General features: G+C 35.2%; 2 protein-coding genes across 29 annotated transcripts in view; both read left to right on the top strand.

Annotated features, from left to right (window-relative positions):
• The window catches only part of LOC114310493 (histone-lysine N-methyltransferase ATXR7), a 37858-nt gene extending 22524 nt beyond the window's left edge, over positions 1-15334 (top strand). For 5 of the 28 annotated variants that reach the window (XM_082873252.1, XM_082873264.1, XM_082873276.1 and 2 more), the window contains 3 exons: positions 2466-2646; positions 3797-5262; positions 10730-10965. The gene's annotated coding sequence lies outside the window, so the exon portion shown is untranslated. Of the gene's footprint in view, positions 1-527; positions 599-653; positions 1011-1702; positions 1756-1917; positions 1972-2465; positions 2647-3796; positions 5263-10729; positions 10966-12522; positions 13710-13788; positions 15008-15092 lie in introns of those variants that run through there. The other 23 variants (XM_082873259.1, XM_082873254.1, XM_082873272.1 and 20 more) reach the window with 12 other exon arrangements.
• Positions 12637-14158, top strand: LOC114322609 (PKS-NRPS hybrid synthetase cheA). Its single transcript, XM_082873218.1, has 3 exons — positions 12637-13678; positions 13789-13849; positions 13963-14158. The coding sequence occupies exons 1-3, from the start codon at positions 12637-12639 to the stop codon at positions 14156-14158; spliced, it is 1299 nt and encodes a 432-aa protein (XP_082729344.1).
• Positions 15335-25510: the final 10176 nt, after the last annotated feature.

Raw genomic sequence — 25510 nt, forward strand, 5'->3', positions numbered from 1 at the left:
GCATATGTGGAGTTTAATATTCAGTTGCCTGTTTCATGCATCTGCTGATTATTCTAAAGACACAAATGTCATATGCTGGGTGCTACTTAGTGAGCCACTAGAAACTCATTAGCACAATGTTTGTATTATTATATGGGGTATATTATTGAGATTAACATATTTTTGCTATCACGTTTGTTTCTTTCGGCTTGCCTAGAGTTTCTTACCATTTCTTTTAGTGAGTGATTTTGCATCTCTACTAGGAAAAGGAATTGTCCATCATCTCTGTTTGGAATGGCCACGTGACACTCATGGAAGTGGAAAAAAATTAACGTGCTACATAAATGAAATGATCTTTGGTGGAAGGAGGGTTATAATTCCTTGTTTTGTGCCCCCTTTGTTGGTTGTGAAATCAATGTAATATTGTAGTTTTTTTTGCTACTTTGTGAATTAATTAATTAATTTTTAGATATTTGGCTTAAAATATATTTTATTTCAAAATTTACATGTATAATGTATTAAAACAAACACAACTATTTTTATTGTAGCATAAAGCGAGAGCAATCTCAGGAATGCTAGGGTAAGGACCTTGATAACACCATGAGATCACAAGCATTTGGTAAGTTGGGTTTCCTACCAAGGTGCCTTATTCTTCTTCTAGTTCTGCACTGCAGGCTTAGATTCCATATTGACTTTGGATCATTTGGGGATGAGGGTTAGATGCTTTCTAATTAGTGCTGCATGGGGAGGAAGGCAAATTAGTCTGTCAATCACCTTTTGTTGCATTGTGAAGTGGCCATGAGATTCATGGGTCTCACTTTTTCTTTTTGGAGTTTTTTGGGTTACGCTAGATTCAGTGCTCTCATTATGAGAGTTGGAAAGGAGGATACCGATCTAAAGGGTTAAAAATATCTTGAACGGTGGCGTCTTTGAATTTAATGTGGTGCATATGGAGAGAATGAAACAGCCTACCTTTACGCTATGTTTGGTTGGGAGATTTGGGGAAGGTTTTGGAAAGGGAAAGGAAAAAGGTATGTGAAACTAAGTGAAATATTGGTATATTTTATTCACATTTCACCTACTTTTTCCATTTCCCTTTCTAAATTCATTCTCAAATCCCCCAACCAAATACAACATTAATGATGTAGAGTACACATGGACTTGACTCTTCTACATTGTTTAAATTTTTGGCTTGAGGCGAAAGGCGAATTTTTGTGAGTTCTTTAGCTTTTGTTGACTTTAGAAGGGAGTTTGAGGGGTGAGAATTTGAATCTTTAATTGATGTATTGAGGTTTGAATGGTAACCACCAACCAGCATGGTCAAACACCCGCCAATTTCGATGATTGATGGGTTAAAAAAAATCCCACCCACCAAAGGTGGTTTGGTTTGAATATTATTCTCAACCCAACCCATGCACACCCCTAAAGGGAGTTAGTTTTTGTAGATGGCTTATAGTTTATATAGAGTTATAGAGGTTGTGCCCCTTTTTGATGTGTTTAATGAATTTATCCATCTATATCTATAGAAAAAGAAAAAGAAAACACTATATTGTCCAAAGGGTCTCAAAAGCAGCTATGTTTACTTGTATATACACAAGACCGGATGTATGTACATTTAAATGATCTATAACCATGCTACTGTATATTTAAATGAATTATATGTATTAATATTTAGCATAAAACTCAAACTAAGCAGTTGTTTTTGTTACCTGATTGTTTGCAGTCACTTATGTGAAGTCCAAGGCAGCAAGTAAAGGCCCTTGCTCGAAATCATAGGTGGTTTTAATTTCTTTTTTTAATGTGTATGAATATTTCTTTTACAAAATATCACAGAGAGATACTTGGACAGTTGACCTCTGCTTTGATGCAGCCCTAGGTTAGCAGATTTTCCTCTCCTAATAGATTTTGAAACAACTCAATTGTTTTGTAATATCTTAGTGAAAACATTGGAGTTTCGGTATTTCAATGGAAACAGACCAAAATTTTGTTCCCCTTTTGGCATGGCTTGGCTATTCTTTGGTGGCTCTTCAAGTGAGACAACTGGACTAAAGCAATTCATGGTGTGAGTTATTTGGGATTGGTGAAGGTTTTACTGGTTTTTTAAACACCCCCTCCTGGTGATCACAGTTTTGTGCTAATAGATAATATGTAAATGTTTGATTGGGCTTGCAAGTTACTTGCTCGTAAATTAAATAGCGAATCCCTCAATGTTACAAGTTAAAATTTTGATATAAATAAATCTTGGAATGCATAGAAAAAGATGTTCTGTTGGTAAGAGATGTGTGTGTGCTTGGTTGTACTCGACAAGGTCTTGCCCTAACTCTCTGTTATTGCTTCTGTATCTGTGGTGCTTTCTTGGCAAATTGACTATGTTTGGGTTGTTGAATCAAATGGATGTGCGGTTTATGTTAATTATGGTTTTTTCTGCCTTCTTGAACACATTTTGTTTGAAATGCAAGTACTTAGTGGTTCTGTCTGTGTTACAGGTTACAGTGAATGTTCTTTGCTTTATCTGTAGCTTGAAACTACAGGGAAATCTATGGTTTAATGAGTCTAAAACAGCACCCTCAATAGTGTGCTTGAAAGTTTTACCTTAGCTCTCGTGACTGTGAATTGGCTAGATGAATGGGCTGCAGCAGATTGCTTTGGATGGGTTTATCATCATTTGTATGTCTCTGAAACGCACAAGTATACAGTAATTTACTTCAGTGGTGTTGTCATTAATTTGTGCTATTTTGTTCATTTGGGATAGTAATCAATTTCCAAGACTCTGTGGAATCATAATTATGTGGGCATTTTTTCTAAAACGGTTTTCAGTATTAATATTGACAATAGCACCTTTCCACTTATGTTAAACATGTGGGATAATTGCAATATTTTACAGCCAAACCAGATTTTGAAAACAGATCTTGAAAATTTAATCATTTTTATTCTGGTGAGGGGTCCATGACTTGGATTAGGGAAAAAGTTTGGAAGGGGGACTAGGGCAAGAGTGGAAATCATAGATGTAATTATTCACACTGGCTTTATAGAACTGCATACATAAGTCTGGTTCTACGCTACCTAAATTTGGGCGTGGGTTGTTCCTGGTTTATTGAAGTGCCTTTTTTGATGTTGCACTAAAATATCTCATGCATGGAAACTAAAATTCCAACCTGATGATATTCTATGTTGTTCAAAAAAAAAAAAAAAAAAATAAATAAAAAAAATTGGTGATAGTCTGGTTTCTTGACTATCTTCTTGATGGTTTTAGAACCACTAAGAACTGTGGTGTTGAATCGAGGTTAAGATTTGTACGAACGCAAATGGTTACCACCCCTAAGAATTGGCCTCCTCCACTGCGTATCTCAAAGAGTGTGGACTTGGCCAATAATCATAATTGGGAGCCTTTAATCAGTTTTTTGCAATAGAGTTTCTGCCTTGGCCAATATGATTCCTTGAGGCTTTAGGGGTAGCTCCAACCTGTCATATTTATTGCTTAACACCATAGACAAATTTTTTATATTGTTGTAGGGCAACATATAATTTTGAATTTTTTTATATTTTATATTATTATCACTTTACCTATGCTACCCATTTCTAAAAGAAGGTTACTTTGGGTTTGGTTAAGTGTGTAAACAAACCCATATGTTGACGGGAACTTCTACCAATTTGTTTTGTCAACAAAGGTTAACTGAAATTTGTATTTTGGTGTTAGGATTGTGAGATGAGGTTTTTGTAAATTTCTTCTTTTTAAACGTACATGCATATATTAGAAAATAATAATAATCAATTTCCTTTATGAGCGAGTGTTGATGCTGCTTTCATATTGTTTCAGGATATGAAATGCAGATCTCCGTAAGGCAGTTGATTACGGGGCTGTTTTCTATTTCAACTTTTGCCTACTTGTTGGAGATGACAAATTACTACTGATTCATGCATAATCTTGTAGATAGCTCTCGGTCGCAGATGAGTTTCTCCTCTTAAAAACTGTAAATCAGTTTATTGTTTATTTGTTTTTGTGGCATTTTTGGAATACTCCCTTGTACGGACATATACCTCATTTCTTCATTATTTGATGCAATATACGAATCAGATAATTCAACTCCAATGTTTTTCAGGTGTTCAGTAAACTTTTTTGCCTCCTGTGTCTATTAAACATGGATGCATATTTTACTTTCCTGTTTAAATCATGAGAGACTAAGAAAAACTGTAATAATTTGTCGAACTTATCATGAACATCATTCATTATAGCTGAGTTGTATGTTTACTGCCGTGTTTCTTGGTTGGGGAGTAATAGTGAACACAGTTTTGGACTCGTTTCAAAAATGTTGAAGAGATTGATCCCAACCTATCGTTGAGCATTCAAATGTGCTATTTGGGCGGCCAGTAAGAGGGTAGATATCAAGTGCAAGCTGTGTGGCTTGAAATGTGTGTGAATAAGCAACCTAATTTATGCCCAATTATTCAGTGATCCATACCCTTAACAGAATATCGGGTCATGACTAATGAGTGGCCTGTAAATCCAAATGCTGGAATTAATCTGCTTTATATAAATATTGGCTAATCCAGATAATAATTTTATCACAACTAGCCTCGTTTGGGAACTGGCTTTTTTGTAACTTTTTGGTTAAAATATGATGTAAAAAAAACTAATATGTTTAGGATGACTTTTTAGTTTTTTACGAAAAAATGTGCAAAAAGTAGAGAAAAAATGGAATATTTGACTTTTGGTATAGGTTGTTGATTTTTTGATTTTTTTTAGTATTTTTTTAGCTTTTAGGCTAAAAAGTGATGTTGCCAAACAAAGCGCGATCTCTATACGAGTAAAAGGGCTTTTTTGGATGGGTTTTCTGCAATGCTTGTATAAAAGAAGAGTCGGTTGTTACTTGTCATTCTGGAGTTTATTAAATTTCAAAAGTGCATGTGCCTAAATGATGAGTGAGAGTTTGAAATCATGATTGAAGTCACTGATGGCAAGTACTTAGTAGATCATTCATCAAATGCAAATGTAACTACGCTAACTAGTTACTGCAGTGTGCTGATAGTGGGTTCAATGCCGCCGCTGCTGCCATCACCACCAGTGGCAGCTTCATCTGCATGTTCTTTGTTTTGTGCAATTATTGTATGCCAAGTGCTTTAAGTTCAGATAGATGAGAAAGATATAAACCTCATTCTTTTAATTATTATCCTTTTTTTTTTTCTTCTTTTTTTCTCCCCTCTTTTTCACTATCTTTGGGCGCAGGATTAATCAAGTAGTATCTCTATTTGGACTGGCTGTGACTGGAGGTTTTTGGGTCTTTGGTACGTGTTTCCTTACCCCCACCTCCTTATATTTCTCAGGTGTTCAATTTTTTGTTACTGTGCCTGCTCCCCCACCCTTATGGCTTGTATTGGTGACAAGAGATGGACTTCTTAACCAATGGGAAAATATCTAATTAATAAAGAAGAAAAAGAAAAGAAAAGAAAAGAAGGGTTGAAATATGTATGCATGTATATCCCTTGTAAAGAGAAGGGTTGTACTACAACAATACCATGAAGGTTGTACTTGGAATTGGAAAGCAACATTGGAATTGGAAATGGAAAGCAGCTGTAGATAGATAAGATTCTTATTTCTGGACCACAAATCACTTCCGTCACAAAAAAATGAAATTCTCCTGAACAAATTAAGCCCCCTTTGAGTGGGGAAGCATTACTTGATGATGTTGGATTTACAAAATGAACCTACACAAGTTATAGCAACTGAGACTTTTTTTTAAACATATCAACTTAAATCAATTTTTAATTCCAAGGGGCTAGCCCGATTACAAGTTGAGCAACAATAAAGGGCCTCAAGAAGCCTATGTCACAGAGTTTAAATTACGTGAGGCGCTTGACACACTTGGGGTTACTCAATGGCCTGTGTGCTGGTATCTATGGGACCAGTACTTAAAATCAATTTACATTTATTTCTTTATTTGACTTTTTCCACTTGAATCAATTTTCATCTATTATCAAAATCTACAATCAGACACAAAAAGTAACAAATCATCTATTCTATGGTCAGTTAAATTTTGCATGTTTGTTCAATGCCCTTCACATTCTTATAACCAAAAATTTGTGACAAGATTAGATAAATTAACTAGTACGACTGGGATTCTCGTAGCTCCTGAAATAAATGTGCCACAGCTGCTTTGGAATTTATTTTTTTTTACAAAAAAATAAAAATAAAAAACAGTTTGCTCCTTTGGATGTGTTTTTCAGAGAGAGAGAGAGAGAGAGAGAGAGAGAGAGATGGTAATTTGGGAATATGACCCCCTATAACTCCCAATCAGGTTGATCAACGGGTTGAATTAATTAGTTAGGTTCAAGTATATTACAAGTGGTTGGGTGTAGGGATGGCCATTTTTTTCCACACTGCACAAATTTTCCCCGCCCCAGCGGGTTATGCTTCTTCCGCCCGAGATTATATTTATTAAATATATTTAGTGAGCCACTATTCTCACTCTACTTTGTTCTAAATACATTTATTTTTGTCTTTATTAGACATAGTTACATTAATACCCTTTCACACAAAATACAATTCTTGAATTTCAAGAGTTGTATTTTGTGTGAAAGGGTATTAATGTAACTATATATAATAAAGGACAAAAAATAGAGTATTTGGAGCAAAGTGGAGTGGGAATAGCTCCTCCCTATTTTTATATGTAAATAATGTATATATATTCTTTATTTTTATTTTTTCAATATAATAAGATTAAACCACTAAAATACTACACTTACCATTCATTTTCACTCATTTAGTTTTCATATTACATAGATTAATTTTCATGATTTATAAATTATTATTCATAATATATTATATTATGTCTAATTATTGTTAGTATTTTCATTTTTAAACTTAACAAATTAATCCTCCCCCGCTCCCGCTTCACCCCTGACACCATTCCGATTTGCCCACCCCTCATATGAAATGGGGCGGGAGTGAGGGACTACAAACCAATCTCAAACCCACTCTATGGCCATCCCTAGGTGGGTGGGTGAGCGGGTGGGATGGGGAGGGTTTGGCATATATGAGAAGCTAAGGGGGCTCGTCAACTGCTTTGCATGCAAATGATTGTTCGGTTACAAGAGAGGAGAGGACCATTAATTTAGATGTTGCCAAGCCAATGTCAAAGCCAAAGCCAAGGTCATATCCAGTCATCTGTGTGTTACTACTAATGTATCCGACCTTAGCTCAATGGGAAGAGTGAAAGGGTTAAGGAGAGAACAAGGCCTGGTTTAGCCTGGCAAAACCTGCTTAATCCTTTCTGGTTGTCGGTTCGAATCCGGCAGGTCGGTGTGGTTGTGGTGATCTCCCATCCTGTCCTTTCCTCTCCTCTCCTCTCGAAATAATATTAAATATATTGGATATTTAATTTTAACACTAGGACAATTCTACATTTTGAGATTCCGTTACTGGGGAATCCAATAATAATATTGGGACAATTCTTCCAATATTTCATCCTTTTGATTGGATTTACGGTTGAATTGATGATGATGGATAAGAGGACGAACAGTTTTCAAACAGGCTATATAATAGTATAGAAAATCATCTCCATGAGTGAGGGGGGGGAACAACAAATTATTGGACTGATGGAAATAGGATTCATAAGGGGTGTCTTTTTTATTTTTATTTTTTATTTTATTTCCTTTCCTTGGCTTCTGAAGTTTTGGACACTTAAAGTGGTAAGGGTGGGCATTTATGTGTTAGTATTGTTCTTCTTAGGAAAGCTCTCTAATTCTTTTTTCTGTTAATTGGATGGTTTTCATTTCTTGGTATGATCGATCATCATTTATTATCATATTATTATATGTTATTGCTGCTTTTTTATTTTCTGATTATTTAGAATTTAGAATCTGGTTTGAGTAGAGTATTAATATGACTGCATGTTGATGTTGTCGACTCCCCCAAGACAAAATGCAAAACAGTAATAGTAGATGCACTCAAAATTAGAATTACACGAAATGCATTGTGTGGCTGAAATCTGTATTGAGTATGATGTGTGAGTCTTATTTAAAATTAAAATCATAGTCACATAATGTATTTTATGTGCATATATTTTGTGTTTTAATCCTGTACATTTGAACATTGTTGACTACCAAATATTTTTTTGTTAGCTATGGCGTTGTACAAATAAATTTAACATTGTTAATTCATTGCATCCACTGTTTTATCACTTTTATGCTAATTAAGAAATGCAATAATTCCCAAACTAAAATAATTGAGATTAGTTAGTCTTTGCACATTACGGACCCTTTGCACTTAAGGAAAAGATCTAAGGTTTCGAGTTCAAATCACCTCAAAGGGCCATGGGAGAGTCCTGAGATTAGTTGAGATGTGCACACGCAAACTAATCTGGACACCCAATTAAAAAAAGAAAAAAAAATGAAAATCAACATTCGTAATGCCTGTATGGATCAGGCCTTGATCGATAACAGACATTACATTAGTTGAAAATATATGAGAAATAATGTAGGAATATATAGGACCTAGACAATTGTGGAGCTACGCATTCCTTGTAATTCTCATTTTTTTGTTTGGATGGACTATGATTAAAAGAATAATTTTGGTTTCTCATCAAGTCTCATCACTTTTGAGAAGAAACAAAACTTAAGTTTGGTGTAATTTAACTTTCTCACCATTCTCTTTATTTTTTACAATCACTCCATTAATCATCCAAACAAGTGATAAAAAAATCTCATTCTCTCCATTTTGTTTCTTCTATCACCAAATCCCTCAATCCAAACGGAGTGTTAAGCTCCACACTTTCTCAATTCTATTTATTTGCTTTTTCCTTTTCCTGTGTATGCTATGTTTGGATCTTGATTTTGTCATCGAAAACGAATTTGCTTGTATACATTATTTTTTATTGTAACTAAACCAAAAGAAATATAGATTAAAAAAAAAAAATACTTCAATTTTTTTTGCTATCATTTCTATGTTGTTCTTTTGTATTCCATAAATCTAAGATCCAAACAGGTTAAAGGATATAGGGGTACGTGTTTGATATCATGTTTGGTAATGGGTGTATGATAGAACAAATGTACTAGGACTTAAAATTTAAAATAAACTCTCTATAAAAAAATAAAAAATTAAAACATTAAAAAAAAGAAGAAAAAATTAAAATAATAAGGCTAGCAAAAAAATCAATTGTTTGCATTTCACTTCGCTTATCATAGAACATAGAACATGGTCAGCAAATTGAGTTTTAAAAATTCATTGTCAATCTAAAACCAATTTACCTTAAATAATCTCACACAAACTATATTCTTATGTTGTGTTTGGTTGGGAGATTTGGAAAGGAAAATGGAAAAGGTAGGTGAAATGAGAATTATATATGCCTAAATTTCACATAGTTTCACACACCTTTTCCCTTTCCCTTTCCAAATCCCTTCCCAAATCCTCCAACCAAACACAACATTACGGTCTCCCATTTTGTTGTCCTCTGTCTCTCTCTCTCTCACACACACACACACAAACACTAATTTTTTTAAAATTCAAATTAGATCTTGCTTTCTCAAGCACACCTGTGAAAAGATTAGAGGTTTTTCCTTAACTGTGGCTACTTTTTTTGTGAGCTTTTGTATTTTGTTGTTTGGTCCTTTGGGACCTTGTTGATGTTCTTTTTCATGTATGTTATTTATTTTATTTTAATATAAATATGTTTTTTTTCTCAAATAATTTATCAATAAGTAAATAAATAAATGTGTTTTTCTCAAATAATAATAATAATAATAATAATGATCTACAATTGGTCTTGTATGTCTTGCAGATTTGCTTAAGTGATTCTCTTAGGCTTTTATGATCTATCTTTGATAGTAGTGTTCATGGTGTTGGGTTTTTTTTCAAAAGAATTGGAGTATGGTTCTTAATTCTACTCCCCAATGTGCCATGCAAACTCAGTTTCTTCCTCTCTCTGCATCCACAAAGCCATTGACAAGTGAATTCGATCTTTTTTTATGAGGCATCTCCACATCTAAATGGCAGTCTATCAATTGGTCCACTCTTACCTCACCCAAAGCCATGGGTGGCATGGGCTCGCCAAAAACTCATCACATTGCCCACTTTGTGCATCATCTAGCGTTGCTGCTTTAGGCTCACCCAAATACTTTATGGGCCCAACAAATCTTCATATCCAAATATTTCACAGGTTTTTTTCTGGGTGGCTCAAGCCAAAACCATTCTCAAAGCACGAAATGGACTTTTAGATGGTAACATGGGAACAACTTCAAATCAAATATGTGACCAATAGCATCTAGAGCCCTTTCACCCCTATCCTGTCCCAGCAAGCACTAGACATCCCCCTCTGTCCTTCTCTTCTTTTGGCATGCCACCTGAATATTTAATTGTAGCCTATCCCACAAAAGACTCTAGGTCCTTGACGCGTATTGTGGCTTCACTGGAATCCCATGCCATCCCATCCCATCCCATCCCATCCCATGCCATCTATATGCATAAAGCTTAATATGGAAGGTTGTGCCCTAGGCCAACCATGAAATCTGATATTGCAGGGAGTTTTCACAATCATTTAGGCTGTTGGCTTCTTGGGTTTTGCCCAATGTCTAGGCATGGCCACGAACATGGTGGCTAAATTATGGGCCATTCGTACAAGACTTATATTGGCCTGGCAATAAGGCTATTGTTACATGGACTTGGAAGTCGATTTTCATGTTGCCTATGTCATATATGTTGTTTTCCTCCTCTCATTTCACTTCACCTTGGCTACAACCCTTTCGTTTCTTATTGCAGGTCAATATTTGGGCCTAACTGGCACATCCATCTCTTGCATGTCTACCTGGACGCAAATGTTGTTGCTATTGTGTTGGCAAAAAATGTTGTTTCACTTGTGCGAGAATCTCATGTTACATATTAGGCCTCCGTGTTTTATTTTGCTTTTTGTCCAAAATGACAATTGTGGGATGGCTACTCCACGTTGTGTAGCCAACTATCTTTCTAATCAAATAAAGTTCGCCTCTTGAATAATATATATATATATATATATATCTTGTATATTCCCAAGTCACAAAAACATTGCTTACATAAAACCTGGTCGTACTAACATTTTTGTTGAAGTTTAGGCATCTCACTATATCATGGTGGTCTTACCGCACAACTGATTGTCAATGGTGTTACATTGCAACATTCACGTGTACGTCAAGGTCCTCAATCCACATTGTGTGGGAGTTTGCAATGGCAATGAGGTGGGTTTGCGGCGGATTTGTAGTGTCTTAGCTCTGGTCTTCCTCATAATGGGAGCGGGGCAAATCAAAGAGGGGGAAGCATGTAGGGGTGGATAAATTTTGTAACTTTAAGAATGGAGATACTAATAAAATCAGAAATAATATGATATATTATGAGTAATGAGTTATAATTAATAAGAATTAAAATGTAAGTTGAGAAATAAAGGAGTAAAGATGAATATTAAGTGGAATATTTTAGTGTACTATTATTATATTAAAAAAATTAAATTAAATTATATATATAAATATATTTAATAAATAAAAATTGGGTCGTGGCCAAGATAGAACGGGGTAGTGGAGTAAAAACACATACCCGCCTCACGTCTTCATTGGTAGGGGTGGGGAGCTTCTATCTACACACACCTAATCCCCTCTATACACACATTTAATGATATTTAATTTTATTACAATTTTATCCCTAATTGAAATTATTATTTTAGACATCTACCCAATTCAAAAGTCTCAATGCACACATCCAGACTTCACGTTGAAGCTCCAACTTCAGCTTCTTCCATTGAGGTAGAAGCGAATGCACTCATTCATTAAGCTCCAAGTTCAGCTTCTTCCATTGAGCTAGAAGTGCTCATTCATTAAGCTCAAAGTTCAGCTTCTTCCATTAAGGTCCAAGTTCGTAGCTTCTCAACCTTCCTCATTCGTAGCTTCAACCTTCCTCATTCGTAACTTCTTCCTCATTCATCATTGTTATGGAGGATTTGCCGTTTGAAAATCAGCAAATAAGTGTTTATGTGGAACAGAGCAAAGGAAATGTGAGTTTCATTTTTTTTTCCAGCGTCGTTCGAATAACCAGAGTCGAATTTTGTTATTTGGTTCGGAAATCTAGTACCGAAATAATTATTTATTTTCGGAAGTTGTTGTCCGAACAAAGTAATAAATTTCGGAAGTTGTTGTCCGAACAAGGTATTTAAATTCGAAAGTTGTTGTCCGAACAAAGTTAACTTTTATAACATTCAACTTCCGAAATTTGAAAATAAATTCGGACAACTACTTTCGAATGAAGTAAATTTTTTTTTCCCATTTTATATTCCAAATTTGCAAACTGCATACCAAATTTACAGTTTCAAATTGCAAATTAATCTTTATAATGCCATTAAAAATTTGTAATGTTATACAAAACATGCAGGAATATGTGTCAACTCAAGGAAGCCAGGTTTGCGCGGATTTTGTGTTAGATTACACCACTCAATTCACAACTGAACATGTTCACTCTGCGAAATTATAACGATTATGTTTCGAATTGCTCACCAAATGTAAATGTTTGATAATATTTATTTAACTTTGTAGGTATTCAAAAGTAAGGATGAATTGCTCAACTGGGTACGTGAAGTTGGAAAGAGAAATGGTTTGGTCATTGTAATGAAAACATCAGACTATGGTGGAGGGAAAAAAAGACCCACGATGTATCTTGCTTGTGAGAGGAGTGGCCAATATAGAGCAACAAAGAAGTTAAAACATGATGGCAACAATACATCAAGAATAACCGGTACGAAGAAGTGTGGTTGTCCTTTTGATATGAGGGCTCACAGGTTTACCACACATGATGAATGGACATTGACCGTAGTATGCGGATTGCATAATCATCCACCTGCGGAGCACCTTGAGGGACATTTATATGCGGGGAGGCTATCAAAGGATGAGAAAGCATTGTTAATGGATATGTCAAAGAGCATGGTTCGGCCAAAAGAAATCCTAGTAACCTTGAAACAGCGAGATGCCCTCAATGTAAGCACACTTAAAACCATTTACAATGTACGCCATCGAAACAGGGTGGTACAGAGAGCTAGAAGATCACAGATGCAACACTTATTGGGTGAATTGACCAAGTATAATTACATTGAGCGCCATCGGTCTGAAGAGTCCACGTTGACTGTGACAGACTTGTTTTGGGCACATCCTACTAGTTTGGACTTATTTCGGTCTTTCCCATGTATATTAATTATGGATTGCACATATAAAACCAACATATATCAGCTTCCTCTTCTTGAAATTGTGGGAGTGACATCAACTGAAATGACATTTTCTGTAGCTTTCGCATACTTACAGTATGAGAGGGTCAGTAACTATGCGTGGGTGTTAGCTACATTGCGTGATGTCATGGATGGGTTTGTTGTGCCAACAATTATTGTTACTGACAGAGAGCTAGCCTTGATGAATGCCATACAGAAGATATTCCCGAGTGCCAGACATTTATTATGTCGTTGGCATATCAGTAAGAATGTGTTGACCAAATGCAAGAAAATGTTTGAGACACAGCATAAATGGGAGAAGTTCAACCATGAGTGGAACTCTGTAGTGTATTCATTTTCTGAAACTCAATACGATGAGCATCTTAAATCATTACTTAATGAATTTAGTAGTTATCCTGATGTAGTGAAATACGTCATGGATACTTGGTTGGTTCCTTACAAGGACAAATTTGTGGCGGCATGGACAGACACGTGTATGCATTGTGGCAATGTTACAACGAACCGGTAAGATTACTTTTCTTCAATATGTTATTAATAAGTGCCATGTACTTGATTTTAACTTGACTTACATTGAATTCAACAGGGTTGAGAGTGCACATGCAAAACTTAAAAGACAATTGGGTTTATGTCAAGTCTCATTTCAGGTATCATTTGAGAAAATACACAGTCTGCTTGAGTTGCAACACACTGATATCAATGCTTCATTTGAGAAAAGTCTAACTGTTGTGCAACATCAATTTAAACCTTCTCAATTCAGGGAGCTACGGGGTAATGTGTCTATCTCTACATTGGAGTATTTGCTTGTAGAAAGTAAGAGAGCCAATTCCATTGGTATTGATGTTGAAGCTTGTGGATGCATCCTTTGCCACACTCATGATTTACCTTGCGTCCATGAGATTGCTGACTACATCAGACAAGATCGTCCTATACCACTTGCTACCATACACTCATAGTGGAGGCAACTTCATATCTCCATATGCAAGAAAGAAGAGGAAACAGAGGTGACTTGTCATGCAGAAGTAGAGTTGTTTGTGAACAAGTTTAATGAAAGTGATAGAACCATGCAGTTGGAGCTTTTGAAGAAGTTAAAAGAGATTGTATATCCGGGAAGCACTTTTCTTGTTGAGCCGGAGGTGAAGCCCAAAACACGTCCTCGGGATCATAAGAAGATCAATGTTTTTACCCGTCGTGACCCATGTGCATTTGAGTTAGTGCAATCTGGACATGATTCCTTCTCACCTAGGGACACTCAAATCACTACATTAGCTTCTACTCTGCAAACCAAGAAGAAGCGACCTGTTAAGGGAAATGAGAAGGTGAATCCGAAAGGGAAGGTATACATTTCTAGAACAGTGAAACCTGGTGCATATGTTGATGCTTTCTCTGCTGGGTTGAAACCATACATTAAGTTTGTCTAGGATGTAGCTGCAGATGAGAATTGTGGTTTTAGGGCTATAGCTGCTTCAATTGGTCATACAAAAGATGATTGGGCTCAGGTTAGGCCTGATCTATTGGGTGAGCTGCACACACACAAAGAGGAATACATTACACTTTATGGGTCCTATGAAAGGTTTGAAGAATTGACAAGCATATTGTCATACTTTGAAGGCAGTCCTGGATACTCACATTGGATGACTATGCCAGACATGGGGTATCTTGTTGCATCGTGCTACAATCTTGTGTTATACCACTTGTCATTACAGCAATGTCTCACCTTTTTACCTCTTAGAACAGTGCCAGTACCTCAACTTGATAGACGTGAGATTGCCATTGGGTTTGTCAACGGAAATCATTTCGTCCAGGTATAACAGAAACTTATCAATTGGGTTTGTGCATGTACAAGAAGTTATGCGGTATGACTACTAAGTCAATTGATATTTGGTGCAGGTTTTGTTGCAGCCAGGTCATCCAGTTCCTCCTATAGCCACTAATTGGAGAAAATACCGTCACCCTTGTGCTGTCGATAGGGATGATGCATATGTGCGTCGCATTCAACATTTCAAGGACATTATTCATGATAATGTAGCTACTCGAGAGACATTTGATGTTGTTGATGTCGCATGACACATGTATGCATTTGACAATGTTAGAATTATGGAAGAAATTAATGGATGTGTTTTTGATGTTGATGTGTTCTGTTTTGCAATATGGATTGAATGTTATCAACCATTGTTACCATTCCATTGTAATAAGAAAATATCATTTACAAAATCAACGACCATTGTTAGCATTCCATTCTAATAATAAAATTTCATTGCAATGTCATTACAATACCATTGTTGCCATTCCATTGTAATAAAAAAATGTTAACCACTGTTACCATTACAACAATATCATCTTACAAAAATCACCAAAAAAAAATTCATCAACTACTGTTAACCACTGTTACTATGCAAGGATCTTGGAAGAGTGATTATGACACTTTAGGGGCTCTCGTTCCTATAACACAAATGATATCTCATTTGAAACTACCATACAACACAAAAAAAAAAAAAAAAACTCATATACAAATGAATTTCACTTTTACTGAGGAATGTTTACCTCCCTGTGCCAAATAGCTGCAGCCACATGACTATTGAAACTCCGCAATATTGATGGATCAGTCGGTCCACTTGGAAAAGCATAAGTAAGGTACTCTTCCTGGACAGTAGGAGAATCGGGTAAAGAGGCATCCTCCACAGCAATGTCAGGCATATCATCACCTTCAACTCGTCTTTGGCTTCGGCTTCTACTTTGACTGGCACTGGGGATATCATATTCTACTGAAACTGGATCACGACCTCGACCTCGACCTCGTCCTCGCCCATGCCCTTGTCCTCGTTCATGGTCAACATCCAATTCACGACGTCGTCTATTTGAAGCAGTAGGTGGGATACGTTGTTGATATTCAAAGTCGATATTCTCTGCAAAAATTAATATACCCAAACAAAACAAAATTAAAAAAAAAAAAATCCATCCTAGTGCATTACTAATGCTCTTATTCCCTAATTCTATCCCCAAAAAAAGCTATACCATTTTTCAATTCCATGTTAGTACCCATTGAAGCTCAATATGAGATTACCACAAATGTAAAAATAATACACAAAAGAAGGGAGAGAGAGAAAAAAAAAAAAAACCACTGTTCGGAAGTTGAAAACCGAAAGTATATATACTGTTCGGAAGTTGAAATCTGAAACAAAAAATTAATTTCGGAAGTTGATTGTTTGAATTTAATGTATTTGGAAGTTGACTGCCGAAATAATCAAAAAGTTTCGGAAACCTACTATTGAAATAAATCATCAATTTCGGATTCCTACTTCCGAACAAATTCCTTAATTTCGGAAACCCAGTTCCGAATGGTTTGTTTACGATTCGTGGGCCTTCGTTCGTTTTCAAAATGAAAAAAACAAAACTCTACGTTGCAAATTAAATAGGAATGATGATTCAAAAGTAAACTCAGCTAATGAGGATTGAAAATGTGATGGAATGCTTCAATGGGATGCAGGTTCGTGGATGAAATGCTTCAATGTATTTGCACACCTGGGTTGCACACGGTAAGCTTCTATGTGATGGAATGCTTCAATGTATTTGCACACGGTAAGCTTCAATGGGTGTGTATATCCTCAAGGTTGAAGATGTAGCTCAGCTTCAATGGGTGTGTGTATTTGCACCGTTGGGAGAGCTGGGTTTGGGGTCAGCAGTGTGTGTGTGTGTGTGTATGAGGGTAGATGTGGAATGAACCGTGTGTGTAGTGAGTAAACTAATTAGGAATTAATTTTTTTGGTGTGTGTAGTAAGAAGGATGTGCAAAGATGGTATTTGGTGTGTGTAAATAGATGCTCCCATAGGGGTGAGCATGGTCCGGATTGGACCGGATTGAGATAAAATCAGGACCAATCCGTTATCTATGGTTCCTGAAAAATTAGAACCAATCCAATCCGTATAAATCGTGGAACCAATCCGAACCAATCCATTTAAACACGGATTGGATCGGTTTAGGATCACGGATACACATAATTAAATAACAAAAAAATATACATATAAAATTTTAATTTCATAAAAACATAAACATAGTGCTATATTAGTTCCACAATAGCAACATGTTTTTCTATAATAGCGACACACTGTTCTAGAATTTAAACAACCGTAAGAAAACTGGTTTCACCATAAGTATTTAGACCATTACAAATTAAAACTAAAAACTAACAAACAAAAGTAATAAAAGAAGATATTAAGTGGGTTTAGGTTTGAGTTTAGGTTTTATATGGAATAAGAGAAGATACTATAGGGGGATGTATAATAAAAATATAGGCTATTTGTATACGGTCCGGATCGGTTCCAATCCGGAACTGTGGGGTTCAATCCGGAACTAATCTGTGGACTACGGATTTTTAATTTTTCAATCTGGAACCGAACCACGGATTCAAAAAATCAATCCAAACCTCCCGAATTGGACTGGATTTGATCGGATTACGGATTTTACGGATTCCTTACTCAGCCCTATTCATTGGGGTGATGTAGGGAATATTGCCATTTCTATCTTAATATGAAATATTTAGATAATTTTTTATATGGATTGTATTCACTTACTAATATATTATTACAATGACACAATAATGTAATAAATAATTGCTTACTTGTGTTCATGGCCATCGACCAATTTTAAAGTAGTTTATTATTTTTAGGTTGTGTTTGGTTAATGGATTTAGTAGGGATTTAGAAAGAGAAATAAAAAAAAATAAAAATTAGGTGAAGTATAATTATATTTCACACACTTTTTTTTCTTTTCATTTTTCAAATTCTTATCTAAATTTATGAATTAAATACAATATTAACATGCAAAGAAAATGAGACAACAAGATTTTACATAGGTAAATTACAAATACATCTCATGAAACTTTCTTAAAATATGAATTGAGATGAAACATTTACAAACATACTAGACTATGGCTACCCACCCAAATTTCAATTCAATTAGAAATTCACCTGTCACAAGTCCTTTTGAGAACTAGAACATACAATTCAAATCTTACTCTCGTTTGAGAATTTACTATTTTAGTTGATTTTTTGACATTTTATAAAAATACGTATACAAAAATAGAGGGATTTATATGACAACCTGTAATGATTTTTTAACTGTTTTACTCACTTCCCAAACAAGGCCTAAGTGGGTGTTTCGCAAACACTTAAAAAAGTTAGATATTTTTTTTTTTTGAATTTTTTTGTCTTTAATAATTTTTTTAAAATTTACTTTTAATTTTTTACTTATTCAGTCCAACTTATATAGACGAATTTAAAAAGTAAAAAACAAAATAAAGCCAAAAAAATCAAATATTTTTTGCCTTTTTTTTAGTCCTTTGTGCACCTTTTTTAATTTTTAATTTTTTCCCCTATTTATCTAGTCGAGCATAACCCAAAAATCTAAAGTTTTTTGGATTATTTTTTTTTTTAAAATTCACTAAAACTAAAAAAAAAATAAATAAAAAAAAGCAAATTCCAAACACCAACTAAAATTCTACATATATTAGACAGTCAATTTTCAATTTGATTGGGCTACACTAGTGGAGCAATTATTCATTGCCCCAAAGGCATTGACGTGGCAATGTGTCATGAACTGACAATTCTTCAACTCGCAACTCTTGCAAGTGGCACGACACTCCGACATAGCGCGTTGGCCCCAAGTAGTCCAATGCATGACTGACGTCTTTGCGCGTATGCCGGTCCATGTTTGCACGCTAGTTGGTGTCAAGCATGCCTAGGTGACATTTCCATAAATTCTAATATTTGGATAATATTAAGAATTATTTTATTATTTCATTATGACTCCTCAAATATGTGAGATGTTTCTTTGTGCTAGTCAGAAAAGGGCTTAAGATGCTATTATAAGAGGGCATGGTGTGCTTCAGTTTGTCTCCCCAACCTATGATTTGTTACAAGTAGGGCTGCAAATAAACAAAATCGTTCGTGAACAAACTCGAGTTTGGCTCGATAAGGGCTCGTTCGAACTTAATTCGTTAAATTTTTATTGCGTTCGACCTCGAGATCAAACTTAAGCTCGTGCTTGTTAAAATTTTAATAAATAAGCCCAGACATACTAAAACTCGACTTGTTAGATATTCGTTTCGCATTTATTTAAATAATAGAATAAATATATTATTATATATTAAATCATGTAAAAATATGTATAAAAAGTAGGATAAGTATGTTATTTACATATTTAAATAATGTAAATAATAGCTAACTATAAATAATATATTTATATAATATTGGTGGTAGATATTATTATTTTGATAAGATATTGGTTTTTCTTTTATTGTGTTTGTATATATTGTATAATCAAAATTTGAATTGTAACTTTAGTCTTATATGCAAGTATGAATTTATAATTTCTTTTGCTCGTTAAGGCTCGTCAACAAGCCCGAGCTTGGTTCATTAAATTTTTATTGACCTCGAGCTCAAACTCGTTAAAATCTTAATAAACAAGCCTAAACATATGAAAACTCAGCTCAGCTCGGCTCGGTTCGTTTGCAACCCTAGTTACAAGTGAGCAACCTTTGGGCAACCAAAGGGCAGGCCTCTAACATACTATTGAGTGTTGTCTTTGGTCTCCATGTGGGTTTGGGAACCCCATAAATAGTGTCATCGAGCAGTATAAGTGCTGACACTATGCCCTAGCGAGAGGTTCAAAGCTTGTTATAGCAAATCGTGGTGTGGTCTTGGATCGAACGAATTGGGCTATCGAGGCATGCCATCATTAAGGCGTCATGTGCCAACTTGTGAACATAGACTTGGGTTCAGCCGTGAACGCGAGGGTCACATAGCCTAGCTAGCGGTTTGGTGACAACACCGTTACTCGTGGAAACAATTGAATGTCATAAACCATTGCCATCATACGAGGCACATTGTGTGGAGCTTGTGGGAAGTCAGAATGCTAATTGAGGGCTATTGATGTAGGTTGTCATGCTCATGCTACAAATTAGTGCAATGCCTTGGGTGCGCAATGACCCTTGGTGGATGGTTTGGCATATCAATGCATGCACTAGGATTTGAGTTGTGGCCACACATGCGACCTCAATCACTTATGGCTATTCGAGACGGGCGCAACAAGAGACCTTATTCAAAAGAAAGAAAACTTGTGAGCTAAATTGAGGGTTCTAGATCAGTGCACAGTTGGGAAACATTGTGTTGGGTCAATTGTGAGTCACGTTGACACAGGGGCACCTTGATTGAATTGGACCTCAGTTGGACAAGCGCCTCACTCAAGGGTGAGTTTGGTGCCATAAAGTGGCATGAATCGCGTGAGATGCACTTGTGGGCGTTTAGCCTACTTATGGCATGGAAGTCGGAGCTTCTATGAGACCCCTAACTTTTGTAAACCTTATTAATGGCCCAACCTTTGAATTATTACAATAAAGTCTTGAGTTCCTTGTTTATTCGCAAATTAAACCCTAATTTTAGGTTATTGTTGTTTTCGCTCGATTATTCACTTTTCATTTTAAAGCGAAGTAGTGCAATGCAAATTATCTTCCTTGTCTCTATTTTAATTAATTCTATACTTGAAATAGGTATTTTAAATTATAAATTTAGTCCATACCCTCATATTTTATTAGTATTGCAATATAACCCTAATTTCACTATTATATATATATATATATTTGTACGTCATTATAATAATATTTTCAGGTGTATTTGTAAAAATAAAAATAAAAATGTGAAAACCCTCCTAAAAATCAAAGCACATGCCCGGCCACCCTATATAGAGATATTATAATGTACTTTATGAAACACAAAACTTGAATTATGAAAAAAGTTTCACTAAAATCCTCAAATCTTGGAAGTTTACCTTGTACTAGCCATCAATCTAGTTCTACCTTAACCAAACTATAACTAAATCATGATTTAAACCTTACTTACATCTCTTAATCAACCTCAATTCCATTACTTTCCAACGAAATCTAAAATTATTTTATTCAATTCCAATCAAGGGCACGTTAGACTTTTCAATACTTTTTTTTCCCTATAAATAGTACCACCTCCCTAGCATGTTTTGCACACTCAAACGCGCACACACACACACATACACAACTGAGAGAGGGGGAAGAAGAGCAAGGTGTGAGCTTGCGAGGAGGAAGGGAGGAAAAAGAGAGAAAGCTTTGTACAATGTCAGCAACACTTAGCAAGAAAGTAAGCCACACAAACACTCTATCCTTTTCTTTTCTCTTCTAAATACATAATATCATGTACCTAGAATATAGATTTCAAGTGTTTATATAAGTGTGATTGAGCATTGATGACTACCTTTGCTTGTGTTCAATCTATGTTGAAGTAATCCATCAAATCTAACTTATTAGTGCATCATTTAAAAGACACTTCTTCAAACTGAAATTCTGGGTTTACAAAATGTTATTTGACATATTTTTATTATATGAGAAGTGTAGAATTGCTCATGGTTGCCTCTTTTTCTTTTAACTCTTTTTATTTTAAGTTTTGAGCACAAACAATCGGTATTTACAACCAACTTTCAAACATTCTAGGGAAATGCAGAAAAATCTCCTTGAGTCCATTTTTGAATCAAAATCTTCCTTAAAGTGTTAAATTTCAAATAATGTTGGTTTTAGTGGAAATGAAAGAGTGGATTGAGAGAAAAATTGATTTTCGTAACAGCTGACAAATTTGGACAGGTATGGAGTATTTTATTTATAACTAAAAATCTAGAAAGGCTATCCCACTTTCGTAAATTGATTTTGAAACTAAACAAAATTCTCTACAAACCCTAAAGAGGCCAAGTCTTGAGGACCATTAAAAGCACCCCATTTATAATTATTTTCAATAGATTCAATGTTGGAAATTTGTTAAGTTCAATGTTCTTATGCTCTTAATTGGTTATGTATATCCTTTACTAATCAATCAAGCCTTGGTGTACCATCTATGCATATTTGTGGTTGTATTTCCTTTAAATTTATATCATGATATGCTTCTATTTATGTAGTGGTTTCATTTTTCAATAGCTTGATCTAACCCAAGTATAATACACTGAACTCAACAGGAAGCTTAATAAGGGTGGTGTTGGGATTTCAATTGCCATGGTAAATTTTTATGAGATAATGACATGGTAACTTCAAGTATCAATTGGTGGGATGTATTCCCTATTCTAGGATTAAGTCTTACGCAAGTGGTTTATTTTGAAATCCTTGAATGGATCGATTGTATTCGGATCCTAGGTGGCTATTGATATTTGGTGTTATAAGGTTGGGGAGGTTTAAAGTGTTTGTTGGAACAATCTTCTGTGTAAATAAAATAAATAAAAATAAATTTAAACAAATAAATAAATAATGTACCGAATTTATTTATTAAACCGAATGAATAATTAAAGATAAAGTCGAGTGTGTGACACTCTGTCCTTAAGACAGATTCGCCCCGCTACGGTGCTTACGGTTGAGTGGCGTCTATCCCCCAGGATACAATGATCTTCACAAATTGTAGTTGCACTCCAAACAATTTGTTCGGCGAACCAAACCTGTGTTCTAATACTCTCTGAAATTTATACTAAAACGAAAATGAAGAATAATGCACCAAAAAATCAAAGTTTGGACAGCAAAAAGAATTTTCTTAGACTGATTTTTTGATTCTAAGCCATTGCTGGAAAGTTGGTATATATAAGCACAAGGATCTGACCCCGAACAGGTTTAATTCCAAAGTGAACAGGTGCAAAACTTGGACAACCTCAGAATTTGAATTCAAAAAGCTGTAGAGACTGTTGAACACACTTTCAAACAATTTGAATAGTGATCCGTAGGTGTAACAGTTAATCAAACTGTTTGAAACTTTTATAATTAAACTATTAGAATAGTTAATTCAATAAAACCTTTCATTGAATGGAATAACTTTATTAAACTATTTAAATAGTTTAATCAATTTTTAGGAAACCACTTAGGAACTAAAAATTTGAATTTAGAATTAAATTAAATTCCAATAATTACAAACTTTAGGAAACCACTTAGGAACCCAAAATTTGAATTTAGAATTAAATTAAATTCCCACAATAATTTTTTATTGAAAAAATTCAAATGAATTTTATCAAATAAAAATTAATGTTAGACTCGAAAACGATGTCAACTTCCCATTCACTCATAAATAGTTTTGACGTTCCGTCTTTACCGTGTGACTTGCCACGCGACAAGGAACAGTTCACCTCTTTGGACCCATCCCAAAAGACGTTTGGGGCCCACTCAAATTTGGGCTAAAAAATATGCCTATATTAAACCATTTTTTCCAACAATCCCCCACATGAATGGAATTTGACGGAAAGAAAATGCAACAACATGATCTAAATACAGAGAGTACACAAATTGGAAATATTCTGCAAAGGATAGGTAGTTTTTGGCTTTGAACCTTCCCTTGTGAGACACTATCGGATTTACTAGCTAACCAGTGAACATGATGTCGTGAACTGTTCAGCCGTTTGTGTAAACCAAGACAATAGAACCCACACAGTATATCTCCAGACACAGTTTAGTTCTCACTATTGTGTTCATTTTGGCCCTGAACAACCTGGTCTTTCATGAGTGCTCTAAAGACTTGTAGCCCTTCACAAATCTTATAGAATCGGCCTAGTTCACACTCATATAGGTGATTCTTATGAAGAGTATCCTGCTTTACTCCACTAGGTTAACCTAGATATAATAATCATTAAAAGTTTTACTTATCCTAAAATGCTGCAGACATCACTATTTCATCATAGAAATGGGTAGGAGTTAGACTCCCCAGTGATCCTTTTGAGTCATTCACAACTCGGTTGTCCCTTTGAACCTAGATCTTGGGATCTCCAGTCAACTAGGTTGGGTTGCCGTTGTAGTAACTCTTATTTAATAGGCTTAAGTCCCATTCCCCTCGATGAATTCTCAACTAACTCTCTTGCTAACCCTTTGGTTAGTAGATCCGCTATGTTGTCTTTAGACTTAACATATTCTATGGAAATAATTCCATTAGAGAGTAGTTGTCTTACGGTGTTATGTCGACGACGAATGTGTTGTGACTTACTGTTATACATATGACTCTGTGCTCTACCTATAGCTGATTGACTATCACAATGTATGCATATAGTAGGCACCGGTTTTGGCCACATTGGAATATCTTCGAGGAAGTGGCGAAGCATTCTGCTTCTTCCCCAGCTTTGTCTAAAGTTATGAATTCTGATTCCATAGTAGACCTAGCAATACAAGTCTGTTTGGAAGATTTCCAAGATACAGCCGCCCCACTAAGAGTAAAGACATACCCACTGGTGGACTTCGAGTCTCTAGTATCTGATATTCAATTTGCATCACAGTATCCTTCAAGTACTGCTGGATATCTAGTATAATTAAGCCCAATGTTACGAGTAAATCGGAGATACCTTAAAACCCTTATAATTGCTTTCCAGTGTTCTACTCTTGGATTATTCGTATATCTACTTAATTTACTTACTGCATAAGCTATATCCGGACGAGTGCAGTTCATCAAGTATATTAAGCTTCCAATAATTTGGGCATACTCTAATTGAGAAATACTTTCCTGTATATTCTTAGAAAGATACAAATTAACATCTACAGGTGTTCTAGCAAGATGATCATCATCTTTGCTGAATTTGTCAAGTATTTTCTCTATGTAATGAGATTGTGACAAAGCATATCCTTCTGATGTTTTGGTAATTTTCATACCAAGAATTACATCAGCAATGCCCATGTCTTTCATGTCAAAATGCTTATTCAACATTTTCTTAGTAGTTGTAATCATATCATTATTACTACCTATGATGAGCATATCATCTACACAAAGACATACAATGACATAACCTTTGTCTATGTTTTTAATATAAACACATTTGTCACATTCATTAATTTTAAATCCATTTGACATCATTGCCTTGTCAAATTTCTCATGCCATTGCTTTGGCGCTTGTTTTAAACCATATAATGATTTAACCAATTTACACACTTTCTTTTCTTTCCCTGGAACAGAAAAACCTTCTAGTTGTTCCATGTAAATTTCTTCATTTAACTCACCATTTAAGAAAGCGGTTTTCACATCCATTTGATGAATTTCTAGATTGTATAGAGATGCAATGGAAATTAGCATTCTAATGGATGTTATTCTAGTAACCGGTGAGTATATGTCAAAGTAATCAAGACCTTCTTTTTGTCTAAAACCTTGACCATAAGTCTTGCCTTGTATTTGTCAATTGATCCATCCGCTTTCATTTTCCTTTTGAAAATCCACTTGTACCCAAGAGGTTTACAACCTGGTGGCAAGTCTACTAATTCCCAAGTGTGATTTTGCAAGATGGATTCA

This window comes from Camellia sinensis, chromosome 6 (assembly GCF_055761805.1).
Source record: "Camellia sinensis isolate YWXY chromosome 6, ASM5576180v1, whole genome shotgun sequence".
In the NCBI taxonomy this organism is placed as follows: domain Eukaryota; kingdom Viridiplantae; phylum Streptophyta; class Magnoliopsida; order Ericales; family Theaceae; genus Camellia; species Camellia sinensis.